The 22,653-nt window shown below is 50.0% G+C and overlaps 6 protein-coding genes across 6 annotated transcripts; 4 read left to right on the top strand and 2 right to left on the bottom strand.

The window, feature by feature from the left end:
* Positions 1–696: 696 nt before the first annotated feature.
* FOBCDRAFT_254885 (uncharacterized protein) lies at positions 697–3,146 on the top strand. Its single transcript, XM_031180425.3, has 5 exons — positions 697–864; positions 911–1,606; positions 1,669–1,820; positions 1,881–2,320; positions 2,388–3,146. Exons 1-5 carry the CDS (start codon positions 815–817, stop codon positions 3,039–3,041), a joined length of 1,992 nt encoding a protein of 663 aa, XP_031041193.2. The 5' UTR covers positions 697–814; the 3' UTR covers positions 3,042–3,146.
* A 250-nt stretch (positions 3,147–3,396) lies between these two features.
* On the bottom strand, positions 3,397–4,531 carry FOBCDRAFT_254884 (uncharacterized protein; the record flags this gene model as incomplete). The annotated part of the gene is made up of 2 exons (XM_059611153.1): positions 4,072–4,531; positions 3,397–4,020 (listed from the first exon to the last, which is right to left on the bottom strand). The coding sequence occupies exons 1-2, from the start codon at positions 4,435–4,437 to the stop codon at positions 3,397–3,399; spliced, it is 990 nt and encodes a 329-aa protein (XP_059466511.1). The 5' UTR covers positions 4,438–4,531.
* Positions 4,532–5,073: 542 nt separating this feature from the next.
* FOBCDRAFT_209941 (peptidase S8/S53 domain-containing protein) lies at positions 5,074–7,651 on the top strand. Its single transcript, XM_059609294.1, has 9 exons — positions 5,074–5,393; positions 5,454–5,742; positions 5,799–6,038; positions 6,098–6,197; positions 6,249–6,499; positions 6,553–6,664; positions 6,720–6,794; positions 6,858–7,078; positions 7,139–7,651. The coding sequence occupies exons 1-9, from the start codon at positions 5,314–5,316 to the stop codon at positions 7,457–7,459; spliced, it is 1,689 nt and encodes a 562-aa protein (XP_059463737.1). The 5' UTR covers positions 5,074–5,313; the 3' UTR covers positions 7,460–7,651.
* Positions 7,652–8,297: 646 nt separating this feature from the next.
* On the bottom strand, positions 8,298–10,247 carry FOBCDRAFT_313322 (uncharacterized protein; the record flags this gene model as incomplete). Its single annotated transcript, XM_031180422.3, has 3 exons — positions 9,959–10,247; positions 9,144–9,906; positions 8,298–9,091 (listed from the first exon to the last, which is right to left on the bottom strand). The coding sequence occupies exons 1-3, from the start codon at positions 10,223–10,225 to the stop codon at positions 8,298–8,300; spliced, it is 1,824 nt and encodes a 607-aa protein (XP_031041190.2). The 5' UTR covers positions 10,226–10,247.
* Positions 10,248–12,026: 1,779 nt separating this feature from the next.
* On the top strand, positions 12,027–13,815 carry FOBCDRAFT_209940 (general substrate transporter). The gene has a single exon (XM_031180421.3). The coding sequence runs from the start codon at positions 12,079–12,081 to the stop codon at positions 13,642–13,644; it is 1,566 nt and encodes a 521-aa protein (XP_031041189.1). The 5' UTR covers positions 12,027–12,078; the 3' UTR covers positions 13,645–13,815.
* A 7,687-nt stretch (positions 13,816–21,502) lies between these two features.
* FOBCDRAFT_254880 (uncharacterized protein) lies at positions 21,503–22,613 on the top strand (the record flags this gene model as incomplete). The annotated part of the gene is made up of 1 exon (XM_031180419.3): positions 21,503–22,613. Exon 1 carries the CDS (start codon positions 21,591–21,593, stop codon positions 22,611–22,613), a length of 1,023 nt encoding a protein of 340 aa, XP_031041187.2. The 5' UTR covers positions 21,503–21,590.
* Positions 22,614–22,653: the final 40 nt, after the last annotated feature.

Raw genomic sequence — 22,653 nt, 5'->3', positions numbered from 1 at the left:
GGACTTGCCTGTTCAAGTCAGTTCGAGCCTCTGTATAGAGATATCTAGGTAGTCCTAAAAGAATGAATGAAACGGGGTTATTGGGATGGCTTGTTACCATCCCATGCATGAATCCAAATAGTCATACGGACAGTGCCCGAAAGGGCTGATTTATTCGCCAGGTGACATTGGATCACAAAAAAGACTATTTAAGAACGGTCTAGAATTCGGTGAGTGAACGACCTTGACTGAGCAGTGAAGAAGGCTCTTCCAGGGCTAGTAAGTGCGCCGCATCATTGACAATTGTCAGCCTATAATGACGAACAAAAGGTGACATCAGCTACACATAAAAAGCACCCTCAAGGATGTTTCCAGCTTAGGCATAGCCTGAATGTCCTCGGCGCTGCAAAGATGGAATACTGAGAGCTGTGTGAAGGAAGTGGAGATCAATAGTGCGCCAATAGTTCATGCAGGATATTCCTGGTCGGCCGTTCCGCACTAGAGGCGGCACGTGGCCCAATCTAAGCCATCGACGGATGTGGATGTATCAGAGTAACATGTCTATGTACTCGCGACAATTACATATGTTCCTCTGTTTCATTAGAGAGGTGTGAGTTTAGAAAATGTGCACAGAACAGCTATTCTATCAATTATATCTAGTAGGGTCTCGGATGAATAGAATATATGATCACCGCCAGATTTTGGGCAGGGAATCCAGACGAAAATTGCACCTTGCAGAGCTCTCATCTCTTCTTCTTGAGCATACCTCTCCTCACACTCCATCCATCAATCAGTGTAGCCTGTCTTGACACAATAGCCATTGCGAACTTACAAGATGGCTCTTACTCTTGCCCCGTATCATGCCGCTATGAGAATTGGCCAAGGGTAAGCATGATAGCCTTGATCAGCCCACCAAGACTGACCTTGTTAGTTTCAACTCCTATACGCATGAAATCTTGGTGAACGATGCCGTTGTCTATGACACAGAGACCCCTGGTGGCGACCATTACCAGGGCGACACCAAGCAAGTCAGTCAGATTGTCTCGTACTGCACACGTCATGTCGACAAGGTCTCTGAAGTAACGGATGCCATGAATGTCTCAGCAGCCCTGAGCATTAAGACAGCCACAGCAGGTGGCGGTCTCACAGGATCCTACGTCAACTCTGACAAGTTCAAGGAGAGCACCCTCAACTTCTTTGTCCAGGTAACTGTCGTCAATCAAACCATTATGGCTGAAGACGTGCGGCAGTTCAATGCCATTGATGGCGTCTGGAACACTGGCAAGTTCATGAAGGTATACGGAGATTGTTACATCTCTGGATTCATCGAAGGAGGTGAGCTTGATGCCATCGTATCTGTCAAGATCACCGACAAGTCGACCGAGTCAGATATCAAAGCTGCGCTTGAAGCGAGTTTCGGACAGGGCAATGCAGCTGGTGGCAAGTTGAATGCTTCGTTCAATCTTGATAAGACGAATGCATTGAAGAACTGCGAGACTACCATCACTGTTAACTGGAATGGAGGTGGGGATATCAAGCCCGCCGATGAGCTATGGTCCATCGAGTCACTAACCAAAGCGGCGGCCGCATTCCCCTACAACGTTGCTCGATGCCCGCAGAGGACCTAGTATGTCATTCCTTCGTATTTCTGGTTCCTTTGAACAACCGACTGCTGACGATACCACGTAGCGCTATACTCACAAAGTACGAGAACCTTCTCAGCTTCCAGAAGCTCAGCCCCAAACCAACTGTTCTTGACTACGACGTTGCCAGTCTCTACACCAACGATCTCTTGGATGCCATGATGGCTTACAAGAACATCTGGAAGAAGATTCACCTAGGTTAGTGTTGAATCTTTGCGAAAACCGCCTCGCATAAGACTAATTACCATGACCTCGTAGACATTGCCGACTATGAGGATAACAATGTCACACTGAAGACGGCGAAGATAGAGCCAAGAAAGGCCGATGTCAAGACGGAGATTAGCAAGCCCAAAAGGATGGAAGCCCTTCACTTTCTGCAAGATTTAGTCGACACGGCTCGCGAAAACGCTGGCGACAGCAGCGAGCAAGTGCTAGAGCTGGTCAACCTCTTGCATTCTCCTGGCGGCACCCATACCGCAAGCTCTCAATCATCCAAGAACTTTGAATACCCAGACAACATCGGCATTCCGTACGAACCTGATGAGTTCGGTCTGGAGAAGGCCAGGAAGGACTGCAGACTGGAGATGCTCAAGATCGTCAAGGAGGTGGATGAAGTCATTGCCAATCCCATGCTTGCGCTGGACCCGGAGCGAGATCTTCAGTACACTAATCCCACTTTCTTTCGAAGGCTACTCCCTGTAAGTTGCCTACAGACAGCACGTGACGTTTTCCTTTTTTTCCTATTTCTAACGATGCGTTTTGTAGACTGTTACGAAGATTGAGAAACCCAAGCTGGTCACCGCCTCTGCCGCCCCCGCCCCCGCGCTGCATGAGAGACTATACTATGCTCCTAAGGAGCTACCAGACCACTTCAAGCCCATGTATGAGAGTGCTTTGAAGGACCCTAAGTCTTCCAAGTTTCTCATGACAGCATGGGCAGGTGATCACACCAAGAATGAGCCCGGCACTATCATCGACGACTTCCCCTCCGTGACCAACAGCCACATTGTCAAGGGCGTCAGCGTTTGGTTCAACAACAAGGCCGCCAATAACTACATCGTGGCTTATCAGCTTGACTTCACCGACAAGCCATCTATCTTCCGCAGTCACGACGGCAAGCCAGGTAATCCCCCAAACAGCACGCAAAGAACCTTTGCAGTGACCAACGTCGGCGATCGTATCACATCAGTGCAGATCACGGCCGGCAAGTTTCCTGATTTCCCGGTCAAGGTCGTGAGTTCTATCACGTTGACTACCGCCAAGGGCCAGTCAGCCAAGCTGGGTATGGATGGGCAACCTGATCAGTCAGATACACTGTGGACAGATGCTCCAGTAGCAAACTACTCTCTTAAAGGTTTCTGGGCGGAAAGTGGGTCAGCATTTGATCGCTTGGGCGTGTTCTATGGTCTTGACGAGTAGAACACATGTTACGACCGATAATGGCTCTGGTCTTAGACAATTATTTCGACTTTCCCCAATCTTGCTCATAGTCTCAATGAATCTAGTATATACACTTGATAAGCCGTCGCCTTCTTTCTATTTGAGCTCCCGTTCATCCGCAATATTGCATGAAAGATCTTAAATGATCTCTATTGATCAGCGTCCGAAGACGCTTTTTGCATGTCAGGAACAAACTGTTTACATGGACCTACATCCAATAGTTTGTACAAGCTACATGATAGGCGATTGATATGCTCCTGCTATTCTGTGTATCTGATTTTGCACAATCTTCTGTATTTCAAAGAAACACCGATCACTACATAACAGTCTATCGCTAATTCCTGTACAGCGCTATCTGATAGTCCCTCAAGTAACGATATGGCATCAGAATCACCTGGACTACTAACCCAGCCCGACAAATATCTGAACATTGAGACCACTCCAACTCATCCTGGTCATTAACTAGCCGTAAATCCCGCATTCGCTCACGGACACGAAAAGGCAGTTTATCTACATTCTGGAGATATCCTATACTCTGTCTTCTCACCTCATTAAACTGAGCTTGAGAAACCTTGTCCAAGCCCTCCTTTTTCGATGGGTAACCGTGGCAAGTGTTGGTCAGTGTGTCATAGCCGCTCATAGTCACCTGAAAAGTCTCGTCATGTGTTGACTTTTCTGTCTCAAAGGTTTTGCTGGCTGTGAAAAACAAGACCTTGACTTTCACAGTCACTTTTTCCTTCGTTTTAGTATCGACAGTGTCGTCGCTTGTAGCCACGTAAACACCTGCATCCCCTCCCAGGATGTAGCACGAAACGTAGTAGTCGCCGTAGACGTCCTGAAATTTGGCTTGGCCATTGGGCTCTCTCAGCAGTTTTTCTGCTTCATACGAAAGACGAGGTTCTGCTTTGAACCTTATCACTCCATCGCGGACCAAACAGGTGCGCGACACGCTATACGTCTACCATACATCAGCCCAACTGAGACTGCAGCAAGACCATGTTTGACTTACATCTTTGGTCTCTAGGACTGTCTTGTCATACGATCCTGTCACGCTTGCACTCAGGAATGAGCATCCAACTGCCACTCCCAAACTGCCACTGGTATGCTCCATGCCAGTGGAGTGAGAGGTGGACTCAGCATCGCGAAAATTATGTCTACCCTCCACTTTGCCGTCATAAAGCAGTCGCTGCTTTCTGAGCTCGTCAATGTTGAAGGGAGATCTGGCCGTGATCCAAGGATTTGGTGTAGATATAAGTTTTGATGAGAAGCCAGTGCCTAAGGTGAGCTCTCGATGAATCCATGGGATGACAAGCTCTCTGCCAATGTCAACCTGCTTCTCTACAGTAGGCACCGGAAGGTCTTCTAGAGATAACATTTTATGACAGTGTGCCTGACGCGTGTTGAGAAGATTTGTGATGAAATGTAGCTGTAGCTGTAGCTGTAAGCATAGCAAGGAGAGTGTAGAGATTGCCTGTCAGACAGGAAAACCGCTTTGAGCAGTCGGCGTTCGCCGCTTACATCATGTAGGCAATGAACCCAAGCGCAAGGGTGCTATTCCGACCGACAGTCCAGATCTATCACATGCTTCAGCTGAAAACAAAAGGTTTCAATAGTCTGTGACAATAGATTCAGTATCACATCAATGAGGCCAGCTCAATGTCTAGATGTCTGGATGTGGATAGGATGTGAACTGCTGTTGGTCATCTGTATTACTGAATGGTCTCGAACAAGCTACCAGGGTGTGCGCTTTGATCAATAGCTCTTAGTGGCTCCATCGTAGTGGGGGAAAAGCCACGCCATAGCCTAGAAATATGCCTATACCAGGATCATCGCACAAGTATAGAGTACTTCTGTAAACAGAAAGCTAACACGCCAGGGTGTTATCTAAAGACGCTAGATTTTATTAACCCAAATCGTGCCATGTTGTATGTTCACAGAGGGTATAGATGCATTCTCTTCGGCTATCGGCATCTCGGCGCCAATTGTGTGTCAGATTCTGAGGAACTATTGAGTGATATCTGTTCTAGCCTTAGGTCCATGGGTTGAATGAATATTTTGACTTGTAAGCGAGCTGAACTTCAAGCTGTATCCCAATTTCCAGTTCTATCAGGACTAAACACTGAGCGACTGTTGTTATCACTCCTCATGATTTCTGTTCTTTCAAATATCATCAGGACATGAAGATACATTCAGAGTGTTCTCAACACCTCATTTTTCCCCCTTCAGAAACTTAGGAAAACTTCTCTTCACCATGCCTGAGCAAGATACTACGGTACGCCATTCCGTGCCACTCGCTAATCGCGTTGGCAAGGACAATACCAAGCCTCAACCGTATGTCACTCCATCACCATTAACACAGCCAAGCTATGACTAATCTATGTGGTTGCATAGTTCCAAACCCCTACCAGCTCTCAAGTCAATTGATCAAGTAGAGTTGAATACTCTGCAGGGCGTTAAAGTATTGGATGGTGCGGGGATCGTCCAACTAAAAGATGATAGTTATCGCGTCTCTCAGGCCGCTCGGGATGCCCATATCGAGAAGATTCGAAATCTCAGCCAAGAAAATCCATCCTTAGGCTCCACCAACTTTCCAGGAATAGAGGCAACGCTGGACAATCCTGCCACCATGTACGTGGGCTACTTCCATCCAAAGGTTGTAGAGGCAATTAATGCATCTCCTGTAAGGCTACTCGATATCAACTATGAATCCGGACTCCCTCAACTGACATGTTGCAGGAACTACTCTGCTTTACTCCCAATATAGTTGTCGAAAAATATGACATTACTGAAGAGCCCTGCTCTAATTGGGGGGCGTCCAAGGTCACGTTGTCGGATGACAGGTTCAACGAGATCCAGATTCTGAATGAAAACAAACCCAACTCATGGGTCAGAGACACATCAGTCATGGGCAAGAAGGGAGAGAACGTGACTATCTGTATCGTAGACGGGGAAGGTTATGTGAAAAACGACATAGAGGTAAGGCGTATTGCAATTATCTCCACTAGGAGTCGTGTCAGCTAAACAGGTCGTTCTAGGCTGATCGTCCGTTTACGGTCAATGCCAGTAAAAAGGTCGGTAAGGCCGAAGACCATTGCACTATAGTCACCAACATTGCCTGTGGGCAAAATCACGGCAGTCAGTACTCATCCGGAACTCTTACCAGGCAGTAACTAACCGGTTTGAAAGTCGCTCCCAAAGCAAGTGTCAAAATCCACTACTTCGTGGGCACGATGCCCACGCAAGGTTTTGTGACATGCGCACTATCTGGTCTTCAGTTGGCAATCCAAAACAACAAATTGCCCGGTCGTATCGTTTTGAATATGTCTTGGGGGCTTGGAGACCAGGAGCCTGGTACCGTTCGAACCGTCTCATACATCCTTCAGCGGTTGATAAAAGAGTACAACATCATTCCGGTGGCTTCAGCTGGAAACAGTGGGGTAAGAAAACGACAAATCAGCCTCCTGGACGGCTTGCTGACATGAAATCCAAGACATGCTTGTATAGAACGTCAAAGGCCTGGCCGCAATGTGAACCTGGAGTGATAGTTGTCGGTAATACAGACAAGAAGGGTAAGATCAACCAGCAATCATGCTATGGTCCATGTACGTAAACTACCCTGTGACGAGAATGTATTCAGAGCTAACGAAGTAACAACAGTGGTGGACGTCTACGCACCAGGTACGGATATAGCAGTGCCAGGTAGCAACTTGATTACGTCCGGCACATCCTTCGGTGAGTTGTGGATACTTTTCCTTATCTCAGTCCCTTCCTTCGAATGCTGACAGACCCGTTTAGCCGCGCCATTAGTCTCCGGTTTTCTGGCCAATCTTCTTTCGTCCGAAGGCCAGGATAGTCACTTCGCGACAATCACTTCTGAAGAATTGTGCAAAATGTTGCTAGAGAGTTTCTCCGTAAAGACAGATCAATGGAAAGCCCTGAATCTGATATTTCCGGGTGATGTGCGAACCATCACAGCACGCATGCCAAAGCCAGACTTTGACGCGCTCACCATTACTGTCAGCATCAAGAGTCCACACTTTCCTTACCAAGACCAGATCGCTAATGAATGGCTACAGATGATTAAGAGCAACTATGGGATCAAGCCTCCACGAGGTACAAAGACACACAAGACAAGCCTCGATGATCTGAAGAAGATCGCAGTCGCAATCAAAGAGAACAAGCCGGATGAGTACGAGTCACTCTTGAATAAGCGTGCTGGGGCCGAGAGCTGGGATGACATCCCTGGACTCGAGAATTCTTGGGGCGACTTGAAAAAGTTCAAGTGCGAATATGACGCTCAAAATGAGGCAACAGCGAACGATTTGATTCACCAAATAGCACAGCTTTCACTTGACGCGCCCGGGGTCTTTAGCTGGACCGGTATACTCAAACACTGATGATTGTCTACTGGAGGCACTGTCAGGACGGTATTTTAAATATACTTAGAATCACTCTCAAGCAGCTCTTCAGTTGAAGAGCTCGGCCTAACTACGGAAGGGGATGCGTAGTTCAGGATGGAATATTGCGTTCAGTTGTTTAGGCTAGGGACATGTATCTAGGCCATCCATATATATAGCTCGATACTTTCATAAGAAATGCTACGAAATGATACATCGCTGTGCCCCTCATTATTGTGGTTCTATCCTCTTTTCCTCACAACACGTTCCAGTATATCAGGGCCTGGAACTTGACTGCTCTGTGGCAGCCTACCCAACCGCTTCTAGCTCCTGTGATCGAAAAGGCTTTACTACTTCGACCGTCTATAATTGCATGCTAATTGGTACTTAGAAATAGCAATGTCTCGACACTTGACCTGCATGCCCTTTTCAAGATTGTTGATCTTCTGACCCCCAACTTGCATGCAAACAAGCGCACCTTGCTTGACATGCTTTTGAGTAGACCTTATATCTCATAGCAGGCTATTAATCCTTTTAGTACACAAGGATTGTTAAAACATCCCTCTTTTGTATAGTCTGGGTAGCTGGTAGTTAAATCGTATTCCTGAACAGTGCGGACTGAATGTCTGAAGACAAGCGACAGAACATGGCTTAAGCAGCAGACTGACCATTTTACAATAGGGTCTAGGAAGAGGTCCATGGTGCCTTGCAGCAAAAGAATCGTACTAAAATGAGGGGCTCAGTGAGAGGATGATGTTGTCTAGCGATTAGAACTACATATGAAAAGCAAAGGAAACAGCAAGTGACGTGGTGAGATCAAGATCGTTTATTGTTCCCGTCACTGTGCCTTACCCTCAATAGCAACGGACCAAATCTGTTGAACACATCTAAGTCCAGCTTCAAAAGCACCCTGGATCCATCCATGAGTAAAACTAGCCTGTTCACCAGCAAAGAAAACTCTATTCTCCCAATCAGGCTTCTGCATAGTATCCAAGAACTTGGTCTTTTGCATCGGACCGAAATAGCAAAACGCGCTCCCACCAGCCAGCTCATCGGCTGGGAAGACCTGCGATGCTCCGGCTTCGAGAAGGTCAAGCGACCTAGCACCGGGAAAGATCCTATTGAGATTCTCAGCAGCGATTTGAATACGCCGCTCTGGAGAGAGGGATCCAAGGATAGTGGCGTCTTGCTCAAAGGTGTAGGCTGCCATGATGACACCACGGTTAGAATGTTCGAACTGGGTGTTACCATCTGTTTTGGGGAACATGGTGTAGCGGATAGGAAGATCGCTGACGAGACCACCGTCTAAGCCTTGGTCTGCCTTGGTGAAAACTTCCTCCCACCATCTCTTCTTGTACTGCAGGAGGATCTTGGTGACTTCCACGTAGCGAACGTCTCGAACTGCCATTTCCTGCATGGGAACGAAAGGCTTTGACTTGGCAATTGTTCGCTGAGCGGTATAGGGGATGGCGAGGATGAGATAGTCTGAGGTTATGGACTTCTTCAGGCTGTTGGCTGTGACTTCGTAGGTCACCTTCACTGGAGCCTGGAGTGGGATCTGGGGGTCCGATTGTTCAAGGATACCTATCTCGGTAACTCGAGCACCATAGATGATATCATCCACCAGCGATTCTGTATTATATTAGTTAAGGGTGTCTTCAACGAAGGGGCGGCTGCGACTCACTTTCTCCTCGCTCGCTAGAGACGAAAGCGTTGGGCACAGCATCCATCCCCTCCTGCAGCTGCTTCATGCCCGCCTGTTCGCCGCCCTTGTTACTCGACAAAAAGGCATCCTTGAACGATTCAATGAACCCGTTCTCAAAGACGACATGAGCATTGCCAAGATCATACAGATTGATAGCATCTTCAGTCCACCCCGCAACATCAGTCAAGTAAGATCGTAGCGTGTAGCTATCATACTTCTTGGTGATCGCGGCATATGCATCCTTGATAGCTTGGACCTGAATCTTCTCGGGAAACGACACCTCGTCAGCGGCCTTCTCATAGGCTTCCCAAAAGTCATCCACGACTTTTCCAACAGCCTCTGTGAACAGCTTGTCGCACGTCTTACCTTTTTCGCATTCACGGAGACCAGGGAAGAGAGACAGCAGCTTGGGGTCTTTTCTCTGCAGGAGATCATTGAAGCGATCATAAGTAAGCGTCTCGCCGTAGCCTGAGATGTAAATGAACTTGTTCTTCATCTCAAAGTCGAACAGCTGGGGCTTTAGGCCAAAGTCTTCGATATACTTGTGTAGTAAGTAGTGATTGGCGGGAATACGCATGGCACCGCCCTCTCCATGAAGATCATGAGCGAAGTTTGGCTCACGAAAGGTCTTGACTCGCCCGCCGACTCGTGAAGAAGCCTCAAGGATAGTAACCTTGAACCCAGCTTTCTTTAGCTCGTAGCCAGCACAAAGGCCAGAGACACCAGCACCGACGATAGTCACCTATTCATGGTTAGCAGGGTGTAGCATAGAGATGATTGCTGAGTTCACTCACCGTCGGGCAGCCGGGGATCTTCTCCCCATGTTTTCCGGGACCATCTTTCATCAGAGCCAGCAGAACATCTTGCAACTGCTCAGACTCATCAGGGATGGGACGATCCGCAACTCCGATCTTTGACTTGACTTTTTGGAACAAGGTCCTGGAGCCATTCTGATTGTGCTTCTTGCACGCGATGAAGTAACTCAGAAGTGGGAGGGTGCTCTCGGAATGAATCTCACAAGTGAGAAACTCATCCGTAGCGAGGTCGAATGTTGACGCCATGCTTACTTGAAGTGGTTGAGACTTGTTGATCTTTGTTTGCTTGTTTGCGACATTCAAAACCGAGTCGCTATCGCTCGGTTCTTATAGCGGCTTTTTTTTTTCTCACATGGCAAATGAAGCCAGGGCTGGGCCAGCATCGAGCAGGCGACAGATGAATCATTGGCGGCGCCACTCAAGTGGCTGGCTAAGATTCCAGTATTTCGCTATCACAATACTCTCAAATTCTTAATCACAAACAGAATATGCACAGAATGGCGATGAGTCGTCACATTGCATGCGCCACTAAATGCATATAGACTGGGAAACTGGATGGTATGTGATAGAAAGTAAGCACGTGTCGTCCTAGACCCGACTGTGATCCAGAATATCCTGAGTGTCAACTCGGTGGCTAGCTGAGCATAGCTATCCACGAATTTAGAATTTCATTTTGTGATGCAAGTTGTAGTTCCAGGCTCTAGGCTAAGCTACCTTTACATCAGCTGAACTGCTTGGCAAATTCCTATGCGGACGAGATAATGTTCTCTCAGCTGGCGATTCGCTGGCGATAAACGCTACAGCTCAAACCATGAGCGCTTGACCCAATTCAGCATTTCCGAGCTCGGGGGCTGACTGAACGCCTGAGACATGCATTTCTCCTTCAATATTGCACGTCACGACGGTGGAGAGGGGAGAGGGCCGGTGAGAGCTTGGGTCCCATTGAGCTCTCAGCTGAGTTTTGAGAGCGAGACTATCGTTTTACTCGATAAATCTAGTTAGCGTCTCAATCGTTATCCAGCAATGGAGGACTTGCTCTGGACTGAAGTGTTGATCGTTTATCTTAGCTTGGTTTTCCTTATCTGAAGGCCTCATGGATCTTATCTGAGATAAGATCTCAACTTCCATCCCAAGCGCACTGCTATGCAATTAACTGGTCACTACAGAATCTATTTTAAATGCAATCAACATTCAAGATTACTCACTAAGTCATCTAATAAGTTAATGGCTATTAAATTGCCAGCTAATACTATCGTGCACATGATGCGGTAATGAGGCTTCTCGATTCAGTTTATTCGCTTAGCTTTTTTACTTCTGAGCAACTTTTTCATGTTCAAATTTGTAAAGATATTATTATTTCGCAGCATTGATGCCCATGCAGCTACGTCCAGAGCACAATCTTTGAGGGTACCAATCTTTTTATCTCACTTTTACTCCAAGTGTATTTAATTCAGTCAAGGCAATAACGCCATCAATTGATTCCCAGCATACTTCATACCTCAAGTTACCCTGTATCTTCCCAGCAGAACACAGATGACTAATGGATTGGGATACAGGGATGATTTCGTGTCAATTAAGCGTACGAGTTAGCTACAATTAACTCGACAGCTAGTTGTATATTCTTTCCTTTTTCGCATTAATGATCTGAGAATTCGCTGGTGAAATGCCCGGAGTAACGATGCCCGATCATTCTCCCGCTGCCGGTTCAATTCCCCCATCGGCTCCGTTTGCCCCGAACCAAGAATATTGGTCACGCTCACGTGCGGTGATTTACCCTCTAACCAAACTGAGCGCAAAGACCCCACGGCACGTTAACGAATCTGGGGTAGATCCGGGGTAAAAAAAACCCGCAAACACGCAGCGGGCATCGGCCCAAGTCTCCCCCACAAGCAAGTTTTGGGGTCAGTCTTGGCTGATGAATGGTACGAGTTCCTCGGTTCATCTACCGGAGAGGGAATGTCACTACCAGCCTTGGTGCAACCCCACAAAGTCAGATTGATAGATATAAAGGACTGTGGAGTCATCAAAACGAAACACAAACAATCACCGACAAGCGCTCACTTCCTCTTCAACATTGGCTTCATTGAACACGGGCCAAAATGTCAAAGCAAGCTGCCGAAGAAACTCACATCCCCGACGCCGACGCCAATGACTTCCAAGGTCTCGTCCTCGCCGATGTCATCCCCCGCGACCGCAAGCCATGGTACTCCGACTGGACATTATGGAAACTCAACCTCCTCCTCCTGAGTGGTCTCTTGACTCAAACCGCTACCGGTTTTGACGCGAGTATGCTGAATGGAGCGCAGTCGCTGCCTCAATGGCAGGAATATTTCGGTGAACCCAAGGGAACGCGTCTTGGTGCTATGACGTTTGGACCCAACGGTGGTGTTCTCATTTCGATCCTCATTTCTTCCCAGCTTTGTGATTGGCTTGGACGAAGAAAGCCTATCTTCATCGGATCGGTTACTATCATTGTTGGCGCGATTGTCCAGACTTGCTCGTATAATTATGGCATGTTTGTTGCTTCGCGCTTCATCATCGGTTTCGGTCTCGGAATTGTTTCCACTGCGGCACCTCCTCTTCTCTCCGAAGTTACATACCCAACGCATCGTGGAAAGATGACATCTTTCATGATGGTCTCGTGGCCGCTTGGTGCTATCATTGCTGCTTGGGTCACGTACGGAAGCTTTCAGATGCAGAGCTCTTGGGCATGGCGTCTTCCCAGTCTTCTTCAGGGCGCTTTCTCTGTTGTTCAGGCTTCATTGGTCATGTTTGCACCAGAGTCTCCTCGATGGCTCATCTACAAGGGTCGATATCAGGAAGCTAAGGATATTCTCGTCAAGTGGCATGGTTACGGAGACCCCAACTCTCGATTGGCCCGCTTCGAGATGGCGGAGATCACAGCGACTCTCGAGATTGAGAAGGTCCAGAAGAAGTCACGATGGGCGGAATGGATCTCTACTCGAGGCAACTGGCATCGATTTTTCCTTGCTCTGTACATCCCCGCCATGTTGCAGTGGTCTGGAAATGCCCTCACCTCTTACTATCTCGCCAAGGTCCTCAACTCGATCAACATCACCGATCACAAGACTCAGCTTCTTCTCAATGCTGGTCTCCAGATCTGGGGCTTTCTCTCAGCTGTAGTTTTCGCCACTATGATTGACAAGTTTGGTCGGCGCAGACTCTTCCTTGTTGGTATGTCGGGTATGGGTGTATCATACATCATCTGGACAATCTGCTCTGCGCGCAACCAGCAGGAGAACTTTGAACACATGGGCTACGCTGGTGCAGTTTTAGCCATGATCTTTGTCTTCTCATTCTGGTACCATGCCTGTTCCCCCATTGGTGCCACTTATATCATGGAGGTCACACCGTACTCGCTTCGTGCGAAGGCATCTATGCTGTACCAGCTCACCGGTAACTTGGCGGGTGTTTACAACGCTTTCGCCAACCCTGTTGCTATGGAGGCTATTGCTTGGAAGTACTACATCGTTTGGTGTGTTGCGATTGCTGTTCACTTGACCTTGATCTTCTTCTTCTTCCCTGAGACTAAGGGCTATTCTCTTGAGGAGGTGGCGGAGATCTTTGATGGACCTGATGCTCCTGTCGGTGCGAATGCAATTGGGCAGAAGAAGATGGATGACATGGCGATGCACAAGGAATGAGAGGCAAAGAGCTTGATGTACTAGTAGAGGTACGAGGTAGAAAGGAAGCGAATTGAGTATTATGAGCTACTGTACATAGCCCTGTGACTACCATTGCCACACTGAACATGACATGACACCAATATTACCCAAAGACCTACCCAATAGTTACATAGCAAAAGAAAGAGTTCCAACATCAATAACTTCAGGCATCATCTCACTCCTCCAACCGGACTAACCCACAAACACCACTTACACAGCCTCTGCAACATTGCTGAAGAGGGAATCGTTCAGACACTCAATGATGGAGTTGCCATTAGTCAAGCCAGACGTGAGACAAGTAGCCGTAGTTCCAACAGCGAATGGTCCAAGAGCAGCCACGCAAAGTGGAAGGTTGATGGCAAGCTGGATAGCGCTATTATCGGCCAAGTCGAGGCATGGCTCAGGAAGCGAAGTGATACACTGCTCAGACAAGGCATCTTCAAGACAAATGACGATAGTCTCACCCAACGTGTTTGAACTGATGAGGTCGGTACCCAAGCAAGTCGCCACGTTACCGACTGCGTAACCACCAAGTGCAGCTGTACAAACAGGGATCGCGGCGATGAGCGCGAGACCGTTGGTGTTGGCGAGATTCTCGCAGGGCTCTGGAACAGATGCACAGACCTCCACAGGAGTTGGGGTCGGCGTTGGTTCAACGCAATTATCTGCTCCAGTCACGGTACCCGTGCCAGATGCGAAGCCAAACGCAATCTCGAGACACTCCACAATGCTAAGACCTGTGGTAGACGAGCCAATGGATCCAGTGGCGAGACAAGTAGCAGCGCTTCCAGCGGCGAAGGGACCAAGCTGAACAGCACAGGTAGCGACATTAGCCACGAGCGCAAGGCCATTAGAGTTGGCAAGATCAGAACAAGCCTCGGGGAGAGTTGTGATGCAGCGACCTTCGAAAGCAGTGAGGATACAGTTAGCAATATCTGAACCGGCGCTGAAGATCGAGATTGTTGGGAAGCAGGTGAGCACGTTGCCGGCTGCGAAGGGACCGAGTGCAAGGGTGCAGGATGCAACGACGGGGATGAGGGCAAGACCGTTGGTTGTAGGGAGGGCGGCACAGCCTGCGGGTAGAGCGACGTCGCAGAAGGGTTGGACACTGGCTGTGGGGATACACTCTGATGCCGAGGAGGACTGGGGCTCGGGAGTGGTTGGGCTGGCTGAGGAGCTGGTGGGTTCGGCTGAAGATGTTGGGCCTTCGGTTGTAGCAGGTTCAGTAGACGTCTCTGCGGCTGATGAGGTGGGTTCGGCACTGGTCTCGGGGGCAGCGGAGGAGGACTCAGGAGCAGATGTCTCAGCAGGTACTGAAGAAGTGTCAACTTCCCTGCTGGTAGGCTCAGTGTCGGCAGAAGATGTCTCAGCGGGCTCAGTAGACGTGGGTGCTGCGGATGAACTCTCACCCTCTGAGGAGCTGGCTGGAACATCACTGGAAGTCTCGACAGGAGCATCAGAAGAGCTCTCAACGGGTGCATCTGAGGTAGCTGGCGATGACGACTCCTCAGCGGGTGAGGAAGTGGTACTGGCGGCAGCATCGGAGCTGCTGGTAGGTTCGGTGTCGGCCGACGATGTCTCAGCTGCATCAGAAGATGTTGCAGGCGCAGAGTCTGAGGAGCTGTTGACACCGGCATCGCTGGATGTCTCTGAAGGAACATCGGAAGAGGTTTCGAGGGTATCTGATGTTGCCGGAGAAGAAGTGGCACTGGCACCAGAGTCATCGGAACTACTGGTAGGCCCAGTGCCGGCTGAAGATGTCTCAGGGACATCGGAGGAGGTTGCAGCAGCAGATGAGCCAGCGTCGCTTGAGGTCTCGGCGGGCACATCAGATGTAGAGGAAGACTCTCCAGCAGGGGCAGATGAGGGCTCAGTGTCAGCGGAAGAAGTTGGCAAAGCTTCAGAGGTAGACAAGGCACCAGTGTCTGAGGGACTACCAGCGCCAGCATCACTGGAGGTTTGTGCAGGAACATCCGATGTTGTAGAAGACCCATCAGATGGCGCAGAAGTAGAGCTAGCGGGAGAGTCACTGGTTGCGGCACCCGAGGAAGTCTCGGGAACTTCAGAGGTAGCAGGGCTGGAAGAGGCACCGTCATCAGATGAAGTGTTTACACCAGCGTCACTGGAGGTCTCAGAGGGAGCATCTGAAGTGGCAGGGGAGGACTCTCCAGAACCTGCAGAGCTGTCAGACGTCTGTGCAGGGACAGAAGAGGTCTCTGCGGGGGTATCTGAAGTTCCAGAAGGCTCGCCAGCACCAGAGGATGAAGACTCCGCTGGAGGAGCAGAAGTGTTAGAACTCTCAGAAGAAGCACCAGAGGTTGACGAAGCACTAGCGCCTGAAGAAGTATCGGACGGCTCTCCACCGGACCCAGCCGAGCTTGAAGTCTCCGCTCCAGATCCTGATGAAGTAGGGGCGGCACCCGAGTCAGCGGAAGAAGAAACACCAGTGGACTCAGAACCAGAACCGGAGGTGGTCTCTGAGGAAGCACCGGAGTCGGAAGATGTGCCAGGGCCTGATGACGTGTTAGTAGGATCTCCAGCAGATGATGAACTTGTTGTGTCTTGTGAGGATCCCGATGTGGCAGAAGATGCGTCAGAGGACTCAGGTGCAGATGAAGAGGCTCCAGATGACCCGCCAGCTGGCGCAGAGGTGCTGGAAGCGCCGGGACTGGGATCAGATGCAACAGAGGACGTCTCAGCAGGGGGAGCAGACGTGTTGGAGGGCTCTCCACCGGAACCAGATGAGCTGGAGGTCTCTGCTTCAGAGCCTGACGAGGTAGAGGTGTCACTTGAGCCAGAGGAGATCTCCGATGGGTTGTCAGAGCTGAAAGATGCCTCAGAGCCAGGTGAGGTGATAGTGGGTGAGGATCCTGATGTGGCAGAGGATGCATCTAGACTGGAGGAGGAAGTGGCATCGATGGGCTCAGAGGCACTTGGGCTTTCAGAAAAAGCACCGGAGTCAGACGATGAAGCCTCTGAAGGAACTCCGGTTGAGGACCCTTCAGAGGTCTCAGAGGTGCTGCTTGCAGAACCAGGACCTCCAGTGTTTCCATTGGTCACGGTATCTGAAGATGAGGCACCTTGTGAAGTGGAGAGACTCTGCTCAGATGGAGCACCAAAAGTGCTTGAAGCGCCAGAGCCGGAAGAGGTGTTAGGGGCAGAAGTTGACTGACCTTGTGAACCATCAGAGGTAGATGAAGCTCCTGCATCGTTGGTTCCAGTAGCTCCAGGAGAAACGGGACCAGTAGGAGTGGGCTCAAGGACAATCACGGTACCGATAGTATCAGTTCCGGATGGTGCCAGAGTCACGGTGGTAGGAACAGGGCCATTCCCAGTGATGGTAGTGAAGGGACCAGTAAAGGTAGATGCGGGAGCTGAATTGGAAGGCTCAAGAACTATAACAGTTCCAATGGTGTCCGTGCCTGATGGTGGAAGTGTCAAGGTAGATGTCCCTGTAGCAGTACCAGTGTTGACCCCAGTGATAGTGGTGAAAGGTCCAGTAAAGGTCGAGGGCGCAGCTGATGTAGACGGCTCGAGAACGACGACAGTTCCGATAGTGTCTGTTCCTGACGGGGGCAGAGTTATGGTTGATGTCCCTGTACCTGTGCCTGTGTTAATACCCGTGATCGTAGTGAAAGGCCCAGTGAACGTCGAAGCAGGGGCTGATGTAGATGGTTCGAGCACGATGACGGTTCCAATGGTATCAGTTCCTGACGGTGGGAGAGTGACTGTTGAGGCTCCTGTGGCGGTACCTGGACTGACACCAGTTATAGTGGTGAATGGACCAGTAAACGTTGACGCAGGTGCTGATGTTGAAGGCTCTAACACAATGACTGTGCCGATAGTATCTGTTCCAGATGGCGGAAGTGTGATGGTCGAGGCTCCAGTCGCAGTGCCTGTGTTGACACCAGTGATGGTGGTGAAGGGCCCGGTGAAAGGAGGAGCTGAAGTGGAAGGTTCCAAGACGATGACTGTACCGACTGTATCTGTACCAGAAGGGGGAAGAGTCAGAGTGGCGGGGCCAGTTGCGGACCCCGTATTCACACCCGTAATAGTCGTGAAGGGCCCAGTGAAAGTTGTCGCTGCAGCTGAAGTTGAAGGTTCCAAGACAATAACAGTGCCGACTGTATCCGTGCCAGAGGGAGGCAAAGTCAGAGTAGCAGGGCTAGTTGCAGTTCCAGTGTTGACGCCTGTAATAGTAGTGAATGGACCTGTGAAGGTTGTTGGGACTGCGGAAGTGGAGGGCTCTAGGATGATGACTGTGCCCATCGTATCGGTGCCACCAGGAGGGAGAGTCAATGTGGAAGCGCCAGTCGCTGTGCCAGTATTCACGCCGGTTATCGTTGTGAAAGGTCCAGTGAAGCTGCTCGCCGGGGCTGAAACAGAAGGCTCCAAGACAATCACGGTACCAGTAGGATCAGTGCCAGAGGGAGGTAGAGTCAGAGTGGAAGCGCCAGTTGCAGTTCCGGTGTTGACCCCCGTAATAGTGGTGAATGGTCCAGTGAAAGGCCCAGTGGCGCTGGCGCTGGTGGAAGGCTGGAGCACGATGACCGTACCAATGGTGTCAGTACCAGAAGGAGGCAATGTGACGGTAGAAGATCCAGTGCCTGTGTTGACTCCAGTGATGGTCGTGAAAGGACCCGTGAAGGTTGTGCGGGTTGAGGGCTCGAGGACAATGACAGTGCCGACTGAGTCAGTGCCAGAGGGAGGAAGAGTCACAGTTGAGGCACCAGTTGCAGTCCCAGTGTTCACGCCTGTGATAGTAGTGAAAGGTCCTGTGAAAGTCCTGGTTGTCGATGGCTCTAACACGATCACTGTGCCGATAGTATCGGTACCAGAAGGAGGTAAGGTGACTGCGGAAGAACCAGTGCCTGTGTTAGCACCAGTAATGGTAGTGTAAGGGCCAGTGAAAGCCTCGGTAGTTGACGGTTCCAGCACAATGACTGTACCGATTGTATCGGTGCCTGAGGGCGGAAGTGTAACGGTTGAGGAACCAGTACCAGTGTTGACACCAGTGATGGTAGTGAAAGGTCCAGCGAAGGTTGTGCTTGAAGGGGGGCCGATGATAATCACAGTACCGCTTGGGTCACCACCTGAAGGAGGAAGGGTAACGGTGGTCGGGAAGGGACCAGCTCCTGTGATGGTGGTAAAGGGACCAGTGAAAGTGCTTGAAGGAGCAGCGGAAGAAGGCTCCAGAATGACAACAGTTCCAGTTGAGTCGGTACCAGAGGGTGCTAGAGTGAGAGTTGCAACACCAGTGCCGGTGTTGATACCGGTAATAGTGGTGAAGGGACCTGTGAAGCTAGAAGCAGGGGCAGTGACTGAAGGCTCAAGAATGACAACTGTGCCGGTTGGGTCAGAAACAGATGGGGCCAGTGTAAGCGTTGCAGTTAGACTTCCTGTGTTGACACCGGTAATTGTAGTGAAGGGGCCAGTGAAGGTGCTTCGGGGTCCAGTTGTGCTAGGCTCAAGGACAATGACAGTACCTATTGAGCCTGTCCCGGAGGGAGGTAGTGTGACAGTCGTACCAGAGGAGCCGGTATTTACCCCAGTGATGGTTGTGAAGGGACCAGTGAAGGTGCTTGGCTTCGATGTCCCACTAGGCTCGAGGACAATGACGGTACCGGTAGGATCTGAGCCCGAAGGGGGAAGGGTCACAGTGGAAGCGGCCGTACCAGAATTGATGCCAGTGATCGTGGTGAAGGGACCTGTAAAGGTCGTTCTCTGGGCAGTCGTGCTAGGCTCAAGGACAATAACCGTGCCGACACTATCAGTGCCTGAGGGGGGAAGTGTGACTATAGTTCCAGCAGAACCAGTGTTGACTCCAGTGATAGTAGTGAAAGGGCCTGTGAAGCTGGTCTTCTGAGTACTTGTACTAGGCTCCAAGACGATAACAGTGCCGATGGAGTCGGTACCAGAGGGAGGGAGTGTCACTGTCGTACCAGTAGAACCAGTGTTGATGCCAGTAATGGTGGTAAATGGACCGGTGAAGGGACTCTTCGAAGTGACGGAGTTGGAGTTAGGGAGACCAGAGCCTCCAGCAGTGGTATGAGCCGAGCCACCAGAGGAAGTATGTCCAGATCCAGGGGAAGTCGTCGTAGGTTCAATAACGATAACAGTACCAGTGCCATCCGTGCCAGATGGTGGGAGTGTCACAGTGGTAGCCTGAGATCCCGGTCCATCAGCCGTGATAGTCATATATGACCCAGTGAAAGGCTTGCTCTGAGTACCAGAGGGAACAACCACGATGACGGTTCCGCTGGAGTCATTGCCTGCAGGGGCAAGAGTCAGAGTGGTTGGGTGACTTCCAGCAGGTCCATTGTTTGTAATAGTCGTATACGGGCCAGTGAAGGCAGGACGTGTGCTATCAGATCCACCAGATGGGTTGACTATGATAACGGTTCCAGTAGGGTCATTGCCAGAGGGCGGTCGGATGATCGTAGTGGGGTTCGATCTGGGGTTGTTACTAGTGATGGTCGTATAGGGACCAGTAAAGTACGGTTCCGGGTCACTAAATGCAAGTCATTAAACTAGTCTTCCCCAAGACTCAAAGAACGGATAAACTTACCCAGTGATGTACCTAGTCGACGTCTTCGCAATAGTAAACGCAGTGACCAAGGTAGTAGGAGCACCAGTGATAGGAATCGTAGTCCCATCGATAGTAAGCACCGTGTTGCCAGTGAACACAGCACTTATACTGACAGGCTGAAGCCCAACTATAACTTCAGGCTGGACCTTGACGATAGAAACCCCATCAGGGCACTCTTCCGTAGGGCGAGCTTGAGTAGTTGAGCCCAGGAGCAGAAGCTCAGGGATGAAATGACGAAGACGCATTGTCGAAGCGAATGACACCCAAAACGATTGTTATAACAAAGAGATGAAGAAAGACAGCTCTGGTGATGGATATCGAGACTTCTAACTGCAGAAGGCTCTGATATTTATGGATAGGGTTCTGAATAAGGGGACGGAGAATATCACGAATGACTTCCCTAAAGCGAACATATCGCAAGAATGGCATGTTCAAGCTCGCTACTAAGGTTTGTCTTGTTGAGTTATTCTCTAAGCATCTGGGCAAGGGCGAAGAAACACCGTCAGGAATGCAAAGATAGTAAACCTTTCAAGTGAAGTTATTTTCAGCTTACGTCGCTTAGAAGCTATCGCGAGAATAAATCAACCGTATTCGTTATTCTCTCGCTTCATAACGCCACAGAATTCCTCGAATATCATGATGTTATTCTTTTCGTATATCCCTCCATCTGCTTTAGGTATCGTAAGGTCTTGGGATGGTGTTGAGGGGGAGCCTTTGGTTGACTCGTTGGTGATGATTCGGAAGGCCCTGAAGTATAAGTCATATTAACTCTGCCCTAGCTAAGACAAAGCCCTTACCCGCGGGATCTCAATATGGGCGAAAGTGGATATAACGGTGATTTGATAGGATGGAGGGTCTAGAGGGAGAGTTTGTGCAACGATCCCCGTTGATGCGAAGGGCATTGCCGAGACAGATTTTCTCCTTCCGGTTATGATTTTCAGCTGTTTATGCCTGTTGGCAGTTCCAATCATTGTCTAGACTATACGAATTGCAACCCCAATCCGGATAGTCGGTTCACAAAGTCATCAATCCTCACTCTGGTCCCACGGAACTGGATGTCGTGATAGTATCACGAACCAATGCAGGAGACATTCCAGTAAGTCTTGGAGATTTAAGCGATGTGATTAACTTTGCTCCTACTTTCAAGGGCGGGCTAGACCAAGACTGAGGGGGATCGCGTGCCGGATTTGTTGTGATTGTTGTTGAGAAGGCTTCACCTGATGCGTGATCTTTGCAAAAGGTGAGAGACATACCAATGCGAAAAACATAAATACTCCAACCATCTTTTCACGGCTAGAGAATACCAACGCACACATCACCGCTTCACTCGTTAATCATGTTGTTCACTCCACTCATTCTTCTCCTTCCCACCGTTAGCCACGCCTCTTGGCTTCCTATCAGGAGAGGACAGCCCTCAAACCCTGAAGACTGTACTGTGACAAGCACTCTTTCTCCTATCACTGTGACCAGTCTCCATCCCACCTCCACCATTGGACCCTATGGCTCTGGCTCTGGCTCTGGCTCTGGCTCTGGCTCTGGCTCTGGCTCTGGCTCTGGCTCTGGCTCTGGCTCCGGTGGCTCCAATGGTTCTGGTGGTTCTGGTGGTTCTGGTCATGGTCAGGTGACAGGCGGTGGCTCACTCATCTACACCACTGCCCTTCCAACCCTTGGCCCCAATGGTCCCGGTGTACATACTTATACCATCACCGCCCCCTGCGCCTCGTCTCACTGCCAGAGACCTGCCTCCACCGAGTGTCCTCCTGGTTTCACCACCACAGCCGTTATCTGTCACGTCTGGGGCGAGCACCCGGTCACCACTACTTTGACTCTGCCTATCGAGTCAGCCACAGCTGCTCAGGGGTCTCATGGTGGGGCCGCCAAGGCTGGTTCTACTCTGACTGCGGTTGTCACGGCCGTTAGTCACAAAACCGTCGCACCAGTCTCTCCTTCTGAGAACGTGTACCCGTGGATTTCTCGCGGTAGCCCTGAATTGCCCGACACCCAGAAACCCTCTCAGGTCTCTGGTGGTTCAGATTCCAAGCATGATGGTGCTGGAAAAGGCGACGAAATACCCGATGGCCCTAAGAACACTGGTTCTCCCGAGTCGCCCGCTGGTGCGGACACTAGTTCTCACACTGCCACTGTGGATGCACCTAACGGAGCCTCTACTGCAGCGGGTAATGAAGCCGGGCACGGAGACGGAGATGAAGCGGGATCGGAATCGGCATCTCCTTCTGATGACGCTAGTCCATCAGCCGTCGTCGTTACTGGCCATGCACCCGAGACTAAGGTGGCCAGGTCTGTTGTCCTCAAGGCTGTCCTCTTCGCTACCATGGTCTTGTATAATCTTTATGTTTAGTCAGAAGGGTAAATGGTATCCGGGGTCATGTCGAGTCAGA

This window comes from Fusarium oxysporum, chromosome I, assembly GCF_013085055.1.
Source record: "Fusarium oxysporum Fo47 chromosome I, complete sequence".
Lineage (NCBI taxonomy): Eukaryota > Fungi > Ascomycota > Sordariomycetes > Hypocreales > Nectriaceae > Fusarium > Fusarium oxysporum.
This window is presented reverse-complemented; position numbering and strand designations above follow the sequence as displayed.